Source organism: Haliotis cracherodii, unplaced genomic scaffold (genome assembly GCF_022045235.1).
Source record: "Haliotis cracherodii isolate W230 unplaced genomic scaffold, xgHalCrac1.p SCAF_27, whole genome shotgun sequence".
Lineage (NCBI taxonomy): Eukaryota > Metazoa > Mollusca > Gastropoda > Lepetellida > Haliotidae > Haliotis > Haliotis cracherodii.
The window spans coordinates 4144896-4167957 of NW_027266283.1; the positions used below are offsets into that span (position 1 = coordinate 4144896).

General features: G+C 41.1%; 1 protein-coding gene across 1 annotated transcript in view; it reads left to right on the forward strand.

The window, feature by feature from the left end:
- LOC139473193 (serine-rich adhesin for platelets-like) overlaps positions 1-22396 on the forward strand; it is a 31335-nt gene extending 8939 nt beyond the window's left edge. The window contains exons 3-14 of the mRNA XM_071255711.1: positions 955-1031; positions 3094-3150; positions 4095-4240; positions 5068-5171; positions 6058-6193; positions 7303-7397; positions 10873-11025; positions 11968-12100; positions 17351-17407; positions 19423-19659; positions 20999-21174; positions 22130-22396. Coding sequence (XP_071111812.1) covers positions 955-1031; positions 3094-3150; positions 4095-4240; positions 5068-5171; positions 6058-6193; positions 7303-7397; positions 10873-11025; positions 11968-12100; positions 17351-17407; positions 19423-19659; positions 20999-21174; positions 22130-22396 — 1638 coding nt within the window. The remainder of the gene's footprint in view (positions 1-954; positions 1032-3093; positions 3151-4094; positions 4241-5067; positions 5172-6057; positions 6194-7302; positions 7398-10872; positions 11026-11967; positions 12101-17350; positions 17408-19422; positions 19660-20998; positions 21175-22129) is intronic.
- Positions 22397-23062: the final 666 nt, after the last annotated feature.

Here is a 23062-nt window from a genome sequence, read left to right on the forward strand (position 1 = left end):
AATTGTGTCTACTTTATTCAAGATTTGTTTTTAAAAAGTATCTTTTTGATCAATCGAGTAGGCTCTGTATATGGAAAGTATAACCAAAATGGCACCAGTTTTCAAATGTAGTCCATAAGTGCGTGTGATCGGAGCGTACAAACGCGGGTGTCACGACCGTTTCGTTTTTAAGCCAGAAATATATAAAAGATCTAAAACAGTGTAAGTATTCCGAATATTACTTTAAGAATATCAAAACTTTGTGTTACGAATACATTGATGTATTGATAAGATGTTTGATGCAATTTGTTCCTCGTGAATCTATGTTAAAAGTTCCCTGACAAGAATCGGAACTGTATTCACAATTCCAAGGGCACGTAGCTTATATGTTATTATCTAAATCATGACCTCTTCTGTCCGTAGTGCCCAAGACGTGGGAAGATCCTGGGTAGGATAGGTCTACAGCAACCCATGCTTGCCGTAAAAGATGGCAATGCTTGTCGTAAGAGGCGACTAACGGGATCGGTGGGTCAGACTCGCTGACTTGGTTGATGCATGTCATCGATCTCAATTGCGTGGATGGATGCTGGTGATGTCAATCATTGGATTTTCTGGTCCAGACTCGATATTTTTACAGACCGCCGTCATGTAGCTGGAATATTGCTGGTTGCGGCGTTAAACAGCAAATGAAAACAAACGTTGCCCTGTTTTGCCTGTCTGCTTTTCTTATGAAAGTATATAAGTAATTTGTGAATCAAATTACAAATATCTTTATCGGAGATTTTCAGAGTGACAGCTCTGAGGTCAAATGTGTCCGCCCTTGCCCTACGAGATATACATCCTTGGAGCTAGCGTAATAAATCTATTGGCGTTAATAGACTTTAAAGTTACAAAATACAAGTAAGACAATAAACAGCCGAGTTAGGTTGAAATAATCTTGTCTTGTCCCTGCCTCCCTGACGTGCCCATGCCTAGCTGGAACTGGTTGTGTACAGTGGATTCGGAGATGAGCTGCTGAACGTCAAGGGATGTGAGATGATGGACGAGAATAGGTAGGTGTGATGCAGCTCATTTCTCAGGTGATGGAGTGAGGTGAGGTGAAATCGGGTTTAACGTCGCGACCAAGATTATTGCACTTATATAGATAGCGACGTGCATGTACGTGTGTGTGTTTGTGTGGCTGCTTGTACTTGGGCGGACTCATGCCGATTTATAGTGCTAGCTCACTGAGATACAATGCCGCAGTTTAACATGAATACCCCACTCAGACACAGTATACTAATTCCGAGCCGACCAGTCCTTGTTTTAGCCCCTTAATGCCGAGCGCCAGACAGGGTAACAACAAGTACCATCTTTTAACGTCTTTTGGTATGTCGCGGTCCGGGATCGAACCCCGGACCTTCCGCTCTCCGGGCGGACGCTCTACCACTAGACCACGGAGGCGGTCGGAGTGAGTGTGAAGATGGAATAAACGCTATTTTGAACAAGCATGAGATGCTCATATCCTCCTCCAATACGATGTGTCCGGTTTGTGTGGAAGGCAAGAAATATTGTACGGTTTTCAAGATCTGCTCCGAAAACGAGCATTTTCAGTCAAAGTCAAAGGCGTTGCTATGGAAACCCGAACGATTTTTTTTAAACAAAATCCAAAACTATCAAAAGGCAACAGTTCACCACTAGACCTATCTATGTGCCAAGTTTGGTTAAGATATCTCTCTGGAAACGAAACGTGACGGACGGACAGCACCCACTTCTATATCCCCTTCACCAATCAGTTCAAATAACTTTGGCCTCATCTTAATCCTGGATGAGGGGCGGTCGGGTAGCCTAGTGGATAAAGCGTTCGCTCGTCACGCAGAAGACCCGGGTTCGATTCCCGACATGGGTACAATGTGTGAAGCTCATTTCTGGTGTCCCCCACCGTGATATTGCTTGAATATTGCTAAAAGCGGCGGAAAACCATACTCACTCACACACTCATTCCTGGGTTGACAGTAATAGTTTTTCACTGCATAATGTGACAGTCTGTTTCGTGGTGTGGGCTGGGTGTTAATACTTTTCAGCGTTGCTAAAATGAACATTTTTAGAGTTCTGCTAAATCGGTGACAATGGCTAGTGTTAAGTATTTGTGTGTTGATAGAGCCAGGCGTTCTGTTTGTCAATTTACTACTCTTTCGTCCTGTTTCAACAATGAATCACAAGTCATTTCTTCATGTAACACATATCAGAAAACATGGGAGGTGCTTAATCAATGCTCATGTGTATATATACTGTGTGAAAATGTGAAGGAACGCGATAAAGGGACGTGATAGTCAGGAAAGTTCATGGCGACTGGAAGAATAAGATATACAGTAAACTAAAGTAAAGTACGGTTATAACGAACTCAAAGGGACTACTAATTTTAGTTCGTTATAACCGTAGTTCGTTTTAAGCATATATACATCATAACTAAAGAAAATAGTCGGGACCAAAAAGTAAGTTCGTTATATCTGTCAGTTCGTTATAAGCGTGTTCGTTATAACCGTAGTTTACAGTACGTTAATAACGAACACGCTCTTCACGAAGTAACCGATAGAGCGAACTTTGTGGTCCCATGTGCACTCTGCTTACGACAATGTTTATATTTATGACGAATCGTTAATCTCTGAGCTGCTTAAGTGTCATCGGGACGGTCGGGTAGCCTAGTGGTTAAAGCGTTCGCTCGTCACGCAGAAGACCCGGGTTCGATTCCCGACATGGGTACAATGTGTGAAGCCCATTTATGGTGTCTCCACCGTGATATTGCTGGAATATTGCTAAAAGCGGCGTAAAACCATACTCACTCACTCACTCAAGTGTCATCAATCAGCCTGTCAAACATCCGCAACCACACGTGGCTGTTCACAGGGGCAATGAACAATTGAAGGCAATTGAAAAACAGTAAAACAGTGATGAGGCTATAGCCTTTGAAGTTAAATTATATATACACATATTTCTATAAGGTCAAATTAACATTATTGATATTGTTTGTAGTTTGTAGTGGTAGTGGCAGTACTTGGAATTTAGTTTTATTTCTGTCATTATTTTTGTGTGTAAATAATCGCAAATTTACCTTGGACATTACTTTGTTTACAGGACACTGCAATGTGATGACAAAATATTTGGCAAGGTGATTGGTGCCGAATTAGACAGGTGCGCTACTCTGTAGGTGCTGAATTAGACTGGATTAGCCAAAATCAGCACTTTGTCTGAACACTCATTGAGGAGGTCATGAATTCGTAATCGATGATTGGCCCATGGTTGTATTATTGGTAATGCCCTATGTCCACAGCCTCTGGATATGTAAATGTATTAATTTTGTTATCGATGATTGGCCCATGGTTGTATGATTGGTAATGCACTATGTCCACAGCTTCTGGATATGTACATGTATTTGCTATCGATGATTGACGCAGGGTTGCATATGATTGTTAATGCCCTATGTCCACAGCCTCTGGATATGTAAAATTTGTATTTGTTAACGATGATTGGCCCATGGTTGTATGATTGGTAATGCACTATGTCCACAGCCTCTGGATATGTAAATGTATTTGCTATCGATGATTGACGCCGGGTTGCATATGATTGGTAATGCCCTATGTCCACAGCCTCTGGATATGTAAAATTTGTATATTTTAACGATGATTGACCCAGGGTTGTATGATTGTAATGCACTAGTCCACAGCCTCTGGATATGTAAATGTATTTGTTATCGATGATTGACCCATGGTTGTATGATTGATTATGCACTAGTCCACAGCCTCTGGATATGTAAATGTATCTGTTACCGATGATTGACCCATGGTTGTATGATTGATAATGCACTAGTCCACAGCCTCTGGATATGTAAATGTATTTGTTATCGATGATTGACCCATGGTTGTATGATTAATAATGCACTAGTCCACAGCCTCTGGATATGTAAATGTATTTTTTATCGATGATTGACCAATGGTTGTATGATTGATAATGCACTAGTTCACAGCCTCTGGATATGTAAATGTGTTTCCAATCGATGATTGACACAGGGTTGTACGATTGGTAATGCACTTTGTTCATAACTTTTGAAGAAATAAATTCTGCATTTTTTTCATCAGAATGGGGGGGTTTGTATTGAAGACAGAGACTGGGGACAAGATGTTGACGATGATGTACGACAGCACATACTACTTCAACAACGCCACCACCAGAGAGTGTCTACTGCTATCTTCCTCAAATCGCATAACTAAACCACCAAACACAGGTACATTTTGAACAAACATGAGGCATCATTGATCTCCAGCTCACCCACTGGTCCACTGACATAGCCGATAGGTTAAATATTCACATGTAGGGTGTGGGGTGAAATGGGGTTTAACGTCGCGTTCAAGATTGTTGCCCTCAAGCATGAGTGTGTGACTGCTTGTACAAGCTGATTTTATAGTGCTAGCCCACTGGGATACCATGCCGCAGTTTAACATGAATACCCCACTCAGACACAGTATACTGACTTCGAGCCGACCAGTCCTTGTTTTTGTCCCTTAAGGGTAACAAGTACGATCTTTTAACGTCTTTTGGTATGACGCGACCGGGGATCGAATCCCATATGCTCTTCAGGCAGACGCTCTACCACTAGACCACGGAGGCGGTCACATTATTATGATAGAGACCACCAAATTGTAAATTCCCAAACTAAAAGGTCTTTGCTTAGAGAGAATTTGACAGGTGAAACGCGTATGGATCTACAATGTAATAGATTAAACTAGCAACATTATTTCTTTTGACATGTAATTAATTCTCAATTCTCTTTATAAAAACATAGCAACAATTCATTTTACTTTGTGTTTAATGACCACACCCGATTTCTGACACATTTCTGGTGGAAATATTGTTGCGTAGGTTTTTTTTGTCGTATTTAAATAGTTGAAACGCTTCATTTTTAGAGAGATGCAAACCTTATTGTCCAGCCATGTGAAACTTATACTTGATAAATTCTAGAAAGGTGGAGGCGATGGTAGCGACAAAGGAGGCGACGTTTACGACAACGATTGTTGATAGTTGCAATGCTGACAGTGGTACTGTTTTACACAGGTTACGAGGGTTGTCATGACGTGGTACAGGACAAAGTGTTCCGTATGGATCATATGTCACTGGAGACATGTTTGAAGAATTGCACCAAATTTGCCACAATTAAGGTAATATGACACTAATCTTCTGTATCATTGGGGGCGGTCGGGTAGCCTAGTGGATAAAGCATTCGCTCGCCACGCCGAAGACCCGGGTTCGATTCCCGACATGGGTACAAAGTGTAAAGCCCATTCTGGTGTCACCCGCCGTGATATTGCTGGAATATTGCTAAAAGCGGCGTAAAACAATACTCACTCACTCAGTCACTGTATCATTGAAAGCGAGTGAGCGAGTATGATTTTACGCCGCTTTAGACAATATTGTAGCAATATCAAGGCAGGGTACACCAGAAATGGGCTTAATAGAACCCGGGCCTTCGGTTGGTACAGGTTTGATAACGTGGTATCACAGGGGCGGTTATTGCGGTGGCATGTGGTCCTAGGCACAGCGTGCAGGTCACATATCAGGCGAAGGCGGAGAGTAGGTGAATGGGTGGCTGTGTTCGGCAGTATGACTCCAAAGAATTTCTAGGACTGAAGCCCATGTACCGTATGTGGCCTCTTCTTAGATCTAAAATGGCCGTAGTGCTAGGTTGGTACAAGTTGGTACAAGATGGTACAGGTTGGTACACATGGTGGCACATAGAATAGTAGGGAAACAGCACGAAACGCCTGCCGCCTGTAATATTTTCCAAGAAATATTTATAAATACCATTATCTAGAATTAACCTATGACTAAAGTATTTCAGGCCGATTTTGTTTATTTATATTTATTAACTCTATACAGTTATTAAGCATTCCCCTGATGAAGGAGCATGAAGTAGCTCTGAAACGTCGTGACAAAGAATAAAGCAAGATGCTATCCATATAAAGTGTCATGTATTCATGTTCTCCCAACTTCTAAATGCCTATCAAAGACAATATTTAATCCCTTTGGCATTTGTATTACATTCAGAACCCATTTTGCGGGTGTCTGGAGACATTTGAAGGGAAGCATCAACTCGATGACCGGAAGTGCAGTTTTCTATGCTTAGGCAACAACAACCAGACGTGTGGCGGGGACAATGCCACAAGCGTGTATGACGTCACAAGTAAGTGACGTCATGTTTCCGTGATGTAAATATCATATATATGGAATAGATATTATATGATGCTGGTCGTTTACGACGCGGAAACATACATGAGTAATGATCTCTCTATATATAATGTCATTAAAAAATCAGTTTTGAGACGTAAATGTTCTCATTGATTTAACCTTAGAAATCCGACAGGAATACAATACATGAGATGCTTGATTATCCAACGTATCATATCTCCCTTCCACTATAATCAAAGCCCGGGACCCACCCGCCACCAAGGGGGCAGGGGTGGCCCAGTCGTCTAAGGCGCCGCAATTCGCTGTGCAGAATTGCGTCCCTTGGGCACGCCAGAAACCTATGATTGTGGGTTCGAATCGCGGTTCGCTTGGATTATGTTTCTAGGTTTGTCAGCACCATACCCGTGCTCGTGGGTTTCACCGAAGTGGTAAACGTCTGAGACCTGCATCACTTCGGGCTTTCCTCCCACATTAAGCTGACACGCCGTGATATGACTGGAATAATGTTAAAAGCGGCGTTAAACCCAACTCACTCACTCATCCGCCACCAACGCTTGGTTTTGAGTCGAGTTCGACACAGCACTAAATTAAAGAGCTATCGAAACGATACGGTATCGGTTAGGGTATTAAACGCTGTCACTCGTACCCGACTGTTGTTATTACATACCGTCTCAAATACAAATGGGATCGTCTGGGCTCGCTCGAACGATACCGCTATTTTGAATGTAGATCAATGCCGATAGCTTGTGAAGAAGGGTAAGTTTGATTGGTTGCTGAGTTCAAGATGGAGGTCGTGACGTCACTTCCACAACAAAGGTTTGATAGCGCATGGGTCAAGGGTGTGTATATCATAATGGAATGTATAATAATACTCTGGATAGTTGAGGATACGAAAAAACATCTATCTGAACTTAGTTTATTGAGTACGTTGACATGCAACGAGGCGTGGAAGCTTGTTCAAAGTAGTTCCTGAACGATTACCTCATTTGCATATTTATCGGATCCGCATTAATATGAGATATCCGTAGCATTGCACAATGATATGATTTATCTGGTCCAGGTGTGTATGCTACCTTTCTTATGACCTTCTGAATCCGTGTCAAGGTTACATGAAGTTCAAGAAATTCACGGAGAATGTGGATACCGGGGAGACGAAACTAGCCTCGGCACAAGTCACAGACAGCAACAGCACCATCGTGGTGAGTGAGTTGTGTGTATCGTGGTCCTCACCTATATGTATCCCGTTATGAGTAATACACACAGTCATTGTTCATGAACTATCTGTATCCCTTCATGAGTAACACATATTCATTTTCATGAACTTTATGTATAATAGTATCTTAATGAGTAATATACACATTCCTGTTCATGGACTATATCTATATCTTAATGAGTAATGCACACATTAATGTTCATGAACTATCTGTATCCCTTCATGAGTAACATATATTCATTTTCATGAACTTTATGTTTACTAGTATCTTAATGAGTAATATACACATTCCTGTTCATGGACTATATCTATATCTTAATGAGTAATGCACACATTAATGTTCATGAACTATCTGTATCCCTTCATGAGTAACATATATTCATTTTCATGAACTTTATGTATACTAGTATCTTAATGAGTAATATACACATTCCTGTTCATGGACTATCTGTATCCCTTCATGAGTAACATATATTCATTTTCATGAACTTTATGTATACTAGTATCTTAATGAGTAATACACACATTCCTGTTCATGGACTATATCTATATCTTAATGAGTAATACACACACTCAGCGTTCATGAACTATCTGTATCCCTTCATGAGTAACACATATTCATTTTCATGAACTTTATGTATATTAGTATCTTAATGAGTAATACACACATTCCTGTTCATGAACTATATCTATATCTTAATGAGTAATACACACATTCCTGTTCATAAACTATCTGTATCCCTTCATGAGTAACATATATTCATTTTCATGAACTTTATGTATACTAGTATCTTAATGAGTAATATACACATTCCTGTTCATGAACTATCTGTATCCCTTCATGAGTAACACATATTCATTTTCATGAACTTTATGTATACTAGTATCTTAATGAGTAATACACACATTCCTGTTCATGGACTATATCTATATCTTAATGAGTAATACACACACTCAGCGTTCATGGACTATCTGTATCCCTTCATGAGTAACACATATTCATTTTCATGAACTTTATGTATACTAGTATCTTAATGAGTAATACACACATTCCTGTTCATGAACTATATCTATATCTTAATGAGTAATACACACATTCCTGTTCATAAACTATCTGTATCCCTTCATGAGTAACATATATTCATTTTCATGAACTTTATGTATACTAGTATCTTAATGAGTAATACACACATTCCTGTTCATGGACTATATCTATATCTTAATGAGTAATACACACACTCAGCGTTCACGAACTATCTGTATCCCTTCATGAGTAACACATATTCATTTTCATGAACTTTATGTATACTAGTATCTTAATGAGTAATACACACATTCCTGTTCATGAACTATATCTATATCTTAATGAGTAATCCACACATTCCTGTTCATGAACAATATGTATATATCGTACTGAGTAATACACACATTCAGTGTTCATGAACTATATCTATATCTTAATGAGTAATACACACATTCCAGTTCATGAAATATACGTATATTTTAATGAGTAATACACATATTCATGTTCATGAACTTGTCGTATATCTTAACGAGTAATACACATATTCCTGTTCATGAACTATATGTATGTCATAATGAGTAATACACACACTCAGCGTTCATGAACTATACGTATATCTTAATGAGTAATACACACATTCCTGTTCATGAACTATACGTATATCTTAATGAGTAATACACACATTCCTGTTCATGAACTATACGTATATCTTAATGAGTAATACACACATTCCTATTCATGAACTATACTTATATCTTAATGAGTAATACACGCATTCAGTGTTCATGAACTATACGTATATGTTAATGAGTAAACACACATTCCTGTTCATGAACTATATGTATATCTTAATGAGTAATAAACACATTCCTGTTCATGAAATATATCTATATATCATACTGAGTAATACATACATTCAGTGTTCATGAACTATATCTATATCTTAAGAAGTAATACACACATTCCTGTTCATGAACTATACGTATATTTTAATAAGTAATACACACATTACTGTTCATGAACTATATGTATATCTTAACGAGTAATACACACATTACTGTTCATGAACTATATGTATATCTTAACGAGTAATACACACATTCCTCTTCATGAAATATATTTATATCGTAGTAATACACACATTCAGTGTTCATGAACTACATGTATAAGTATATCGTAATGAGTAATTCACACATAACTGTTAATGAACGATACGTATATCTTAATGAGTAATACACACATTCCTGTTCATGAACTATATGTATATCGTACTGGGTAATACACACATTCAGTGTTCATGAACTATACTTATATCTTAATGAGTAATACACGCATTCAGTGTTCATGAACTATACGTATATGTTAATGAGTAAACACACATTCCTGTTCATGAACTATATCTATATCTTAACGAGTAATACACACACTCAGCGTTCATGAACTTGTCGTATATCTTAATGAGTAATACACACATTCCTGTTCATGAACTATACGTATATCATAATGAGTAATACACACATTCTGTTCATGAACTATATGGATATCGTATTGAGTAATGCACACATTCAGCGTTCATGAACTATACTGCATCTCTGAAAGAGTAATACACTCATTCTGTGTTAAATGCCACTGTAGAATATGTTTTTGTTAGCTTATTGATTTTTATTTATTCACATATCACATTTGGACAACTTTCTTTTCTGTTACTTGCTTTAAACTTGAAGTTTCCTCGGACTGCAAATACCGTATAACAGATAGATAGATAATAATAGTGTGTGTGGGGGGGTGTGTGTGTTCGCGTATGTGTACGTGCTCGTGTGTGTGTGCATGGGTGCATGTCTGTGTCTGAATGTATCTGTTTGTGTGCTTGTTTGTGTCTGTGTTTGTGACTACGTGTGTCTGTGTATATCTGTGTGTATCTCTGCGTGTATGTATGTGTGTGTCTGTGTGTGACTCTATGTGTCTGTGGTGGGTACAATGTGTGAAGCCCATGTCTGGTGTCCCCCGCCATGATATTGCTGGAATATTGCTGAAAGCGCGTAAAACTATACTCACTCACTCACTCTGTGTGTGTGTATGTGTGTTTGTGTATGCGTATATGTGTATATGTTTGTGTGTCTGTGTAAGTATGTAGTGTTTGTGTATGTACGTGTGTATGTGTGTCTGTTCGCGCGCGCACGTTAGTGCATTTGTCAGTGTGTTGCAATTGGTGGCTGTGTGTGTGTATGTGTGTGTGTCTCTGTGTGTGTCTGTCTATGTTTGTGTGCGCCTGTGTGTATGTGTGTGTCTGTGTGAGTGTGTGTTCTCAAGGGACCGGAGATACTAGGGAGCTAACCACCGTTTAGGATTTAAAGCGACTGCTGTAATCCTTTTCAATATTGTAAACATACCAGCAGTTGTCATTGACAAAATTAAACCATTTTTTTTTCTATTCAAGGTTCCACCATTTTCGTCTAAAACGTACGTCACACGCTTCAAGGTTGAGGAAGACACGGAATGCAGTTTCACCAACATCTACTTCAACGTCTCCGGCCCCAAGTACAACGTCATCTTCGATGAGGATTGTAAAGGCTTGCGCAACACATCGCGGGTACGTAATACAGCAACAGGGTTGCAGGTAGGTGATACGGAAACATCATCAGATGGAGCGCTGCGCGAGGGGGGGGGGGGGGTAGCCACAGGAAGCTTCAGCTGGAAGCGAATCGCCTGAGGACGGAAGCAGCAGTGTGAGGGAGTGAAAGTTGTTTTAAACCGCAATCTTCCAACCATGTAACGGAGGCTTGTAAATAATCGTGTCTAGACCAGACTGACGACTGTGAGCATGAACAGCGATCCACGGCTTTGGGGTCAACGGAACGTCAAAAACTAATACACTGGGCCTGACCACCCGATGCCCACCCGATGCCCACTGAGCCGGCCCATGAGGAGGATGAGGATATCGAACCAGACCCTATACAAGGGACAGGGAGCGAGTGAGAGGCTTAAGGAGTGAGCTAGTGCATATATCGGTGCTTTCTGATTGGACCTATCGCTGAGTGAATGCTGTGTTTATTTGTGTGTTGGTTTACGCCGCACCCATCAATATACTAGCTAGATGAAGGCGGTAAGAGTGGATGAGTGAGTGGGTTGATGATGGGTGGCCTACATTATGATCGCACCGGTCAGATCATTCATTGCAACTACATGGGTGTCTTTAAGTCCAGCGGCGGTGGGGTAGCCTAGTGGTTAAAGCGTTCGCTCGTTACGCCGAAGACCCGGGTTCAATGGCCCACATGAGTACAATTGGTGAAGCCTATTTCTGGTGTCCCCTGCCGTGATGTTGCTGGAATATTGCTAAAAGCGGCGTTAAACCATACTCGTTCACTCACTGACGTTAAGTCCACAATTATGTCAAGATGGACATTGTACCCATTCTACTCTTGAAACAAAACCAGGACTGAAACACTATATCCTTCGTATTATGCCTACAGAACCAACAACTAGTGTTTCCAGATGCCACCACGACACCAACTATGATCTATGTTCTATTTAGACCGTACACGGAAGAGAGGAGATGTGGCAGGCCGGTCCCGTCCTGGCTTGCCGTGTGATGATCGAGCCAATCCCTCACAACTGCACTTTCCATAAGTCTGCGTTCACCTTCTACGGCACTTCAGCCACTTCAGGTAAGGCCGGTGTAACATTGAAAATGGACCCGCGTTGAAAAGTGACCTAGAAGTCAGTATTCAACATTGAAAACATACCCGGTTTTCAACAGTTGAAAATTGACCCTGTCAGCTTACCAAGTCGTTGAAGAGTGACCCGGGCCTCGCATTGAAAAGTGACTCCGTTGAATTGTGACTTCTAGTGTAAATAAAAAGATCTAATGTTACAATCGATGAAATCTTTTTAGTGTCTTTATCCGGGTGTTTCTGAATGCGTATGTCAGCTTGCATCAGTTTTTTTACGTACATGTATGTCTTTTTGAGTGCGGTAGAGGGAAGGGTGGGGGCGTTTAATGTTTTATTAAAACGGGAAAAATCCAGATTCAAGATTTACTGGCCAAAACTATACAACCAAAAACCAAGCTACATTTCAATCTTCATTTTTGTTAAGATTTAAGTAATAAACAAAGTACTTTTACGAGCGGATATCGAAACGTTTTGAGCCTCACTCACTTAATGTTGAAATTCTAGTTAAACTTACAATTATATTTCAACATAGTCCCCTTCCAGTTTCACAGACATGTTCCATATGGTTTTCCAATCATTAATGTCCGATACAGAGAAGTCAAGAAGTCAATTGTTGCCGTCCTCAAATCTTCAACCCCGCATGTGCTTTTTCAATTGAGGGGACAAGTGGAAATCACTGGGGGTTAGATCTGTAGGTCACAGGTCGAACCCACGTTCTCGAAAAGCATCCATCACAACCCAGCTGGCGTGTACTGGTGCGTTTTCTTGTTAGACAATCTAGAACAGGTACTAGTATTTGGGTATCCTCCATTGTATTGTATAGAGTCGCTTAATGTGGTAGAGAATGTTCTTCGTTATTTACTTATTACAAGTGTTTTAGGCTCAAAGCATTTGATAACGTCCACATTTCCAAAATTCATTGTGCATTTTTGAAATTCGGCAAAATTCACGGATGTTACTACAATTTACTGAAGTTTTTGAAATAGTGCTGGTTTTGTTTCTTTTCATTTAATTGCGCACACCACTTTCCACAATTAAAACAGTATTTTATAGGAATTGTGTAAAGTGTAACATCATTGTCAATTTTTTAAACGAGTTCAATCGCTTTGATTTTGTGTTTTTTCGAAGAGTTGCCTTCATTGCCACACCCATACGGAAACAGTTCACTGACCTAATAGAACATTGCCCTTTTGGTCAGGTTTTCCGCTTTCTTATCTTGAAATGCTTATAGTATGCAGATGTGTAGATGTGTCTTTGATCTTTACCTTTGTCTGATCTATCAAGTGTTTGACCTTTTCAGAAATAGTAAAAAAGTTTAATCTTTTAAAACCAAACTTGGTATTTTGCTGTTGGCGAGTCTGGTGCCGCCATCGCTCGGTCTGCACTTTTGTTTCACGTTGCAAATGATGGTAGTGGTCAATGTAACATATGTGATCAGAAACTTCTAGGGTTTATAATAGAAAACTATGCATTTCTTATTTGCTTCACCCGCCTTGCATAAACCGTTGTTATTCCTAATCCTGATGATTATGTGATCCACCCTTCCAACAGAGATGCTAATTACCCAGTTAACACAGGGGGTCCAGGCAACGTTGCATTTGTAGGTTACTATTTGGTTACTATGTAGACTCCCAGTAATGTCACGAGAACGTTCCCCTGGAACCATGCAACGTCTGTGCGACGTTCGATTTATTGGCTGCTTTAATACGCTGTAGCAATATTACGACAACGTCACGTTGAGGGTAACGTTGGATGCCACTTTGCTTAAACAAAGTAATGTTCTTACAACGTTGTGGGCACGTCCTTTTCGTAGCTGGTAACACTTGCAGTCTGTCCTTTCAGACCTTTGTCATGCATTAGTTTAATGGTTTCTTTTGAGTTCGACCGAAAACGTCCCCATGCATCGAATGCGAATGGTGCTTTAGATGTTAGTGTTTTTTAACTAATCTCATTGATACTAACTTCTCACAGAATTGTTTATTCGTTTGTGAAGTGGGATTTTATATTTTGAAATATAACGGGGTTGAAGATTGTATATAAATATACCAACTTGCGTGCCAACGCAATATATATTTGCATCAATATAATTATATCAGAATGACCTCAAATTACAACATTTATATATTCTTGTACTGAAATATACTTGACATCATGTTAACACTTCGAAAATATAATCATTAAATGATATTACTAACACCACCATGAACATGGGGACGTTTTAGGTTGAGAACGCTTTCGGTGTGCCTCTTTCTATTTACGGCTTCCAGATTGTAGGTGTCTCTCTCTCTCACACACACATACATACATACATATATAATACTACCCAGCACCTACATACTTGCTCTAACACACATGCACCCAACGGGCCATTTTCGTTCAGCCCGAAGACTGGAGCCTCATTGTAACCAGCGTGGCGTTAGGGTTGAAATACTACCCAAAGCCACGTAAAACGCAATGAAACAAACATAACACACGTGCAAGCGTACGCACAGGCAGTCACTGGACAGCTGTACATGCACACACATTTTTGGACATTTCTAAAGTGAGTGAGTGACGACCATTTCTAAAGCCAGGATCCATGGCAATTTGTATATGTATACGTTAACACATGCCTATAAATGCGTGTCACCTCCAACCCTCATCCCGAACACACTGATACATATTTGCACCAATTTAGACATGCTATAAAGAGTCTTCTGGTAGGCAGAATAAACCACAAGTCATAATTCAACGGAGTCACTTTTCAACGCGAGGCCCGGGTCACTATTCAACGACTTGGTAAGCTGACAGGGTCACTTTTCAACTGTTGAAATTTGACCCTGCTCTGTTGAAAAGTGAGACCGGGTATGTTTTCAACGTTGAATACTGACTTCTGGGTCACTTTTCAACGCGGGTCCCTTTACAATGTCACACCGGCATCATTAGCATCTCGACATTTCAGTGCTGTCAAGTGAGTTTAACATTTCTCACAACGTCGGAAGGATGCACCAGAAGCATGTATCAGAAGAATGTACCAGGAGAAGGCACCAGAAGAATGTACCAGAAGAATATACCAGGAGAAAGCACCAGAAGAATGTATCAGAAGAATATACCAGGAGAAGGCACCAGAAGAATGTATCAGAAGAATGTACCAGGAGAATGTGTCAGAAGAATGTATCAGAAGAATATACTAGGAGAATGTACCAGAAGAATGTACCAGAAGAATGTACCAGGAGAATGTGTCAGAAGAATGTATCAGAAGAATATACCAGGAGAATGTACCAGAAGAATGTACCAGAAGAATGTACCAGGAGAATGTGTCAGAAGAATGTACCAGAAGAATGTACCAGAAGAATGTACCAGAAGAATGTATCAGAAGAATGTAGTAGAAGAATGTACCAGGAGAATGTACCAGAAGAATGTACCAGAAGAATGTACCAGAAGAATGTACCAGAAGAATGCACCAGGAGAATGTACCAGGAGAATGTACCAGAAGAATGTACCAGAAGAATGTACCAGAAGAATTTACCAGGAGAATGTACCAGGAGAATGTACCAGAAGAATGTACCAGGAGAAGGCACCAGAAGAATGTACCAGGAGAATGTACCAGAAGAATGTACCAGAAGAATGTACCAGGAGAATGTACCAGAAGAATGTACCAGAAAAACGTACCAGAAGAAGGAACCAGAAGAATGTACCAGGAGAATGTACCAGAAGAAGGCACTAGAAGAATGTACCAGGAGAATGTACCAGAAGAATGTACCAGAAGAATGTAGTAGAAGAAGGAACCAGAAGAATGTATCAGAAGAATGTACCAGGAGAATGTACCAGAAGAATGTACCAGGAGAATGTACCAGCAGAATGTACCAGAAGAATGTACCAGAAGAATGTATCAGAAGAATGTACCAGAAGAATGTACCAGGAGAATGTACCAGAAGAAAGCACTAGAAGAACGTACCAGAAGAATGTACCAGATGAAGGCACTAGAAGAACGTACCAGAAGAATGTACCAGAAGAAGGCACCCGAAGAATGTACCATTAATGTGTGAATGTTTCAGGGACGGCTTGTGATACTGAAACTCGCGTGTCGATATCATCGAACTGATTCCAGCTATTCCACTGGACATGCACTTAGTTATCCAGAGGTTTCACCTCGTGAAGTATTCTGCAGTGGAACACGTATCCTTTTGAAGTAAGGAATAGCTTAGTATATCACCTGGCCTGATACTATACATATATAGTATCTCTACTATAATATATATATATTAATATATGAACGTATCTTACTTCTACAGCCACATATTCAGGTTTAATAAATTAATATATAAATATGATATTAATTTATAAAAGTAATTGTGCATCCCAAATCAAACCCCGAGAGTCGGATGTCAAGAGTTCGGTGTCTCAACATTACAGGTTTAGTTATCATACAAAACTGGCCTTCACATGAGATAGCGCTACAACACAATTACATCACAATGCTTTGCAGACCATTGCGACATCAGCCGTTACCATGACATCAAAATCAAATGACATCACAATTCTCTCAGCTACTGAAGCCACTGCTTTTTACTGTTTGGAACAGTGAGGTTTGATGATAAATAGGATCTCAGCCTTGTATCTTTTCATATCAAACACATGAACACTCCTTGCTAAAGTTTAAAATACATAGGCACTCGTTTATGAAGGTTTAAAACTCCGAGCCAAACCTCGATATCTCAAACGTTTAGCAACGAGTATTGATATATTTGATATCAAAAGACACAAGCGTGAGATCTAGATTCTCTATTTGTTTTGGTTGCAACGACTTTGTTCTGTTTGCATGAAGGCCATAAATGTAGAAAATAAAGCATTTTCACTGGCAACATATACACTACAATGGTAACTATGTGACCGCCTCCGTGGTCTAGTGGGTTGAATGTTTGCCCGAAGAGCGGAAGTCCGTCGATCGAAACTGTTGCCGTGTCATACCAAAAGACATTAAAAGATGGTATTTGTTATCCCCTGCACGTTCAGCGTTACTGGGACAAAACAAACACTGGTATACCGTGTCAGAGTGAGAATTTCAAGTTTAACTGCTGCGTGGTATCTCAGTGGGTTAGCACTTTAAAACCGGCATTAGTTCGGACCAGCCCAATGCACGCACCCACACACGCACACATACACACAGAGGTGTATGTACATAGCTGTATAAGTGCAATCATCTTGAAAGCGACGTTAAACCCAATTTCACCTCACCTCACCGCCTGAAATTGTATTTCGCAGATGTGTTTGACGTCGGTCGAGGCTACATCGGAATCAGAGGGAGATGGTCCAATGAAAGTGAGTTAGTTTCCCGTTTTCTAGTATCTCTTCATTCAGTGGTAATGTCCCAAGATTACAAAACGACCGTGTCTTATGCAGTGAAACAAGCATATACCTACGGCACTGTTGTCAAGTTTTTCTGACAAATCAAAGGTTAGTTGGACATTTAACATTCCTTTAAATTACACACTATTGCAGACTTTTAGTCATTTCCTCCTTATTGCTGAATGTTTCGCGATTTTGTTTTGCGAAGAAAGCTTAACCGGTAGGGCTGGGACGGGTAACTCGGGTACTCGTGTTGGGTGGGTTCTGAGTAGGACCAGGGTACCCACAGGACTACCCGGATCCATGGTTAGTCACGTGATATATTGTTTAATGACAAAAAGGGGAGGTGGGTCCACAGTGAAACAGTGACGCTTGATATAAGCGACATGCAGGTGTTTTAACATGGATATGTTTAATTTGATAAACGGTATTTCTTTTGCCCTGAAACGTGGACAGTAATTCACCAAGGATGCCGTGTATCAAGTGTGATGTCCTGACATGTTCTTGTAGTCAGCGTTACGTTATTCCTCTTGCAGGCTTAATGTATTACGCAGCGTTACATTGTCGTAACAGTAATTGTGTTCACTGAAGTTTCTGTGGATCTACATTGGCTAGAAAACAAGGATAGGCATCACATAACCGCAGCAGTTTAAACCGCTGCAATGGTTTCTCCCTGAAGTCTTGCAATATTAATTCTGAACGTCAACCCAGCAACCCATGCGTGCCGTAAAAGGCGACTTTGCTTGTCGTAAGAGACGACTAACAGCATCGACTTGGTTGATGCGTGTCATCGTATCCCAATTGTGTGGATCGATTCTCATGAAGTCAATCACTGGATTATCTGGTCCAGACTCGATTGTTTACAGATCGCCGTCATATAGCTGGAATATTGCGGAGTGCGGCGTTTAAGAACACACAAACAAACAAAACGTTAACGCCAGAGAATTAATCAGTCTACGGAAACAGATTCCATTAGGCGTAAATGGCAGAATAGTGATGAAAAATATATCAGTGGATCACTGAAAGTCATTTATGACAACAGGTGTTCGCGAAAAGGGTAAGCATTTCCTGCTCTACCGGAGCCCAGCCCAGTCGTCTAGGGCGCTGCGATTCGCTGTGCAGAGTTGCGTCCCTTGGGCACGCCCGAAACCTATGCTTGTGGGTTCGAATCACGGCTCACCCCGATTATGTTTCTAGGTCAGTCTCATTAAAATCAGATCTGAGTTCTCGCTACCGCTAAACAAAGATCTGAGGACATCCCATTACGTGTCACGTGAGACCGACCTTGCGCGAACTTTGACCGACCAATGGAATGACCAATCAGAAGGCAGCTTTCTCGTGATTTATGGCACTAATTTCAAATTGGCGACTACGCATCGAAACATATTTTGGCAAATTCTCGATTACACATTTGAAACCTAAACAAAAGAACATTCTGGAATGGCTATTAGATGGTCTAGATTGTATGGATTCAGTCGTTAAACCCGTTTAACTATCGTTCTTGGTTAAAGTTTTCGAGGTTGCATGATTAGAAATCACATTCCGACTGTCACTTTCATAATCTAGTAAGCGATGCTCTGATAAGTCGGTTGAAAGATCGTTCTAACGTGACACCCAATGGGATGTCCTCAGATCTTTGTTAAGCGGTAGCGAGAACTGAGGTCTGATTTTAATGAGATTGGTTTCTAGGTCTGTCAGCACCATACCCGTGCTCGTGGGTTTTACCGAAGTGGTAAACGTCTGAGACCTGCATCACCTCGGGCTTTCCTCCAACATTAAGCTGACACGCCGTGATATAACTGGAATACTGTTAAAAGCGGCGTTCGTTATAAACGTGTTCGTTATAAACGTAGTTTACTGTATAGGGAAAGGCAAAACAGGCAAAACTTAAAATGTCTCCGGGCGAAAGGTAGAAAAAACATGAACCTCATACCATGTCCAGCGAGCCGAAGAGCGAGCAACGTAGGTAAAACGGTAATCTGTTTCAGCCCAAACAACGACAACCACCTCAACTACTCCTGAAACATCTACAAGCGTCACTACGATCGACACCACAACATCGGAGACGTCGACCACACAAACAACAGGAGGACATGATAAAACTCCAGCTCCGAGAAGCACTAGCTCGCCACAACATGTCACCAATACATCTCTAACAGGCATGTTGACAACGACACAACACATCAGCCTCACGTCGAGCCATCAAGGGGAGACAACCCAGGAAGGTACTGTAGCCAAGCTCCTCACAGCGATAGCCCGTTCCCGGAGCTCTCTATACTATCGCTGCAACCAGTCAAAACTCCCCACTGTGAATAGGTTGCCACAACCATGCTGGGAGTTGAACTCGCAACCGAATAACCGTAATGATTACAAACAAGTGACGACTTTCGTGACGCCGAATACACATATCGCTGCTAAATTAATTTCTTCGTTTGTCAATTTGAATTTCTGTTTCATTTAAACTATCGTGTTATTGATATAGTAAGAATGTAAGGGAGAAGTTGGTTGATTTTCCGTTAGTCTGCAATCTCGAACCAATCTGATTATCAAAACAACAAAGTAAATTCATCTGGAAAACATGGTCAGTCGTAAACCTTTTCAAAATAAAATATCATGGCATTCCCAAAGACATAAACAAAAGTATCAACGTTACTACATTTGGGGTTAGAGGGCAAATTTCAAGATTCTTGTAATGACCGCGCCCACCCTGGGGCAGAGATGTTACCGAGAGTGTAACGAAGGTGTCAAGCGCTGGGAAGGAGCTTGGTACTGTAGCATGACCTGTATGCAGCATTCGTCACCAGTCGCCCCTTTCCGTAACCTGCAAGAAGACTCATCGATGAATGCTATGTGCGAAAATACGACAAACCAATCAGAATGCGCGCATGATTTCAAGTTCTTCGTCAAAGAATACCTCAGAAATATTTTTTGATTTTACATGTCTTGCATCTAAAAATATACCCAAGACACAGTTAAATGTGCTCAATCATACTGTATAATTCCGCATGTTCGAATGTGCTTTAAATTGCATCTGATATATATATATATAATTTATCGGGGAAATATATGTGAACCATTGCGCAACGAGTTGACAATTGTTTTGGGTATGCCCGTTTGCGCTAAGACGGAACCCGGTCGCAAAAATGGCCATACGAGGGGCACGAGTCGCTATTCGGCTTGTTACGGAATAACACGAGTTGGTCACGAATGCTGTATGCAGTTTCGTTTCTCGAAGGAACGTACAGCTCTACGACTGTCTTAATTCCCATATATGACATAGCTTTGCAGTTGTGGAACGCGTGCGCTGAGAACTTAAATTCTCTGTCTGTCTTTCTCTCAGCCTCTCTGTGTGTCTGTCTCTGCCCCTCTCTCTGTCTGTCTTTCTCTGTCTGTTTCTCTCTGTCTGTCTCTCTCCCAGCCTCTCAGTGTCTTTGTCTCTGTCCCTCTCTCTGCGTCTGTCTGTCTGTCTCTCTCTCTTTCTACCTCTCTCTCTCTCTGTTCCCCTCTTTCTCTCAACCGTTAGAACCCATAAGACTCTTGAAGGGTAATTTGAACATTCTGCAGATTCTCCTACCAAATCAACAGATGCATACTCCTCCACGAGTCGGACGACTACACAGGCGTCCTCTGCTGCAACGTCTACTGATCTCAACCCCAACGTGACCAGCCCGGCTCCTGCCATGAAGAAAGCCTGCACATGCCTCTGTAAATCCAAACCCCTCAAGAAGAACCAGACCAAGGTACTCTATACTCTCATCGACTAGGGGCGGTCGGGTAGCCTGGTGGTTAAAGCGTTCGCTCGTCACGCCGAAGACCAGGGTTCGATTCCCGACATTGTGTCCCCCGCCGTGATACTGCTGGAATATTGCTAAAAGCGGCGTAAAACCATACTCACTCACTCACTCACTCTCATCGAATATCTGCTGTTGGTTTTGGGTGTGTGCCAGGCACCCCTGTATATCACGTGGTCAGGATCTAATTTGCCATGGTTATTGTCACGGTTTTACGTTTGCATACTCGTGAAGATCCGAGTTAGAATTGGTCTTCGTCAATCCATGCTTGTCGGAAGAGGCGACTAACGGGATCGGGTGGTCAGTCTCGCCGACTTGGTTCATGCATGTCATTATATCCCAATTGCTGTTAATCGATGTTCATGATGTCAATCACTGGAATGTGTGGACCAGACTCTACATTTACAGGCCGTCGTCATATAGCTGTAATATTGCTGTGTGCGGCGTTAAACAACAAACAAATAAACAAACAAACATGTTAACAAACACGATGCAACTGCAATGGCGCCGAATACTCTTACCCAGCTTATTTATTTTGTCTGGTTGATAATTATGAATTTCATTTCAACTAACATACGATTAGTTCAGTCGGAATGTTAGAGAAAAGGTGAAATCTTTTCCGTTTGTTCGCAAAGGTCGAACCAATCTGCTTAAACAAGCCAACGTACATTCACCTGGCAAATAGTCGGTCAGTCTTGAACCTTCTCCACATTGACCAGAATGGCTTACCCAGATATAAATATTACTACATTTGGGGTTAAACGGAAACTTTTCACGAATCTTGTAGTGGCCGTTTGTCACTAGTGGCAGTAATGATACTGGGAAAAGCTGACCAAGGTGTCACGTGATCGGAAGGAGCTTCTGTCAACATTAACAAAGGGAGAGAACTCATTCCCTGTTCCAGGTGATGGCCGCTAAGGAGAAGGCGATCAAGATACAGAAGGAGCTGAAAGTCGACACCATGAACCTCTCTTCATCTGTGAGGAAGAAGGTCAGCGCTCCTGACTCCAGAACGACCGCAGCCGTCGGGGGCTACCTCGGCATCTGCCTCCTCACCATCGCCCTTGGCTCCCTCATCCTCGCCGACATCACCTCCATCACCAGACATATACAGCTACTGCGGAGGAACATCAGCGGCCCGTCGCCGCCTGTCAAGAAAATAAAAAAGTAATAGATGTCGATTAGGACAGAGTTGTGTTAAGATGGAGGCTACTGTGACGTACATGACAATATTTCGGGGGCTTGCGGCATGCGATACGTTTCTCCATCACCCTAAATACTTATGGCCGATATGGTTCTCGTGTCGCGTGTCTATTTTTAATCAGGTAAGGTATTGGGGCCGTGTAATATAAAAATAGAGAGTAATTCAATTCAGTTTATTCATATATAACTGTTGGGCCACGGGCCAACAATAGAGAATACTCATTGGTCCCGATTGCGTGGATCGATGCTCATGATATCAATCACTGGATTGTCTGGTCCAAACTCGATCATTTGCAGACCGCCGTCATATAGCAGGAATATTGTTGAATGCGGCGTAAAACAACCAACCAACAAATCCAACCAATATAGAGAATACATGACAATGTGGAAGCGGTTACAAAACTTTCAAGGATTTATTTCTTAATAACCTGATTAATAGATAGAGATAGATTTCTTATAGCCGTTTTGCTTACATGTGATATTAAAGAGATAAAATTTATTTATTTGGATGGACATATTATTTTTGTTCAATATATTTAGTCCTTACATTGTCACATTTACAACGGCTGTCGGGTAGCCTAGTGGTTAAAGCGTTCGCTCGTCACGCTGAAGACCCGGGTTCGATTCCCGACAT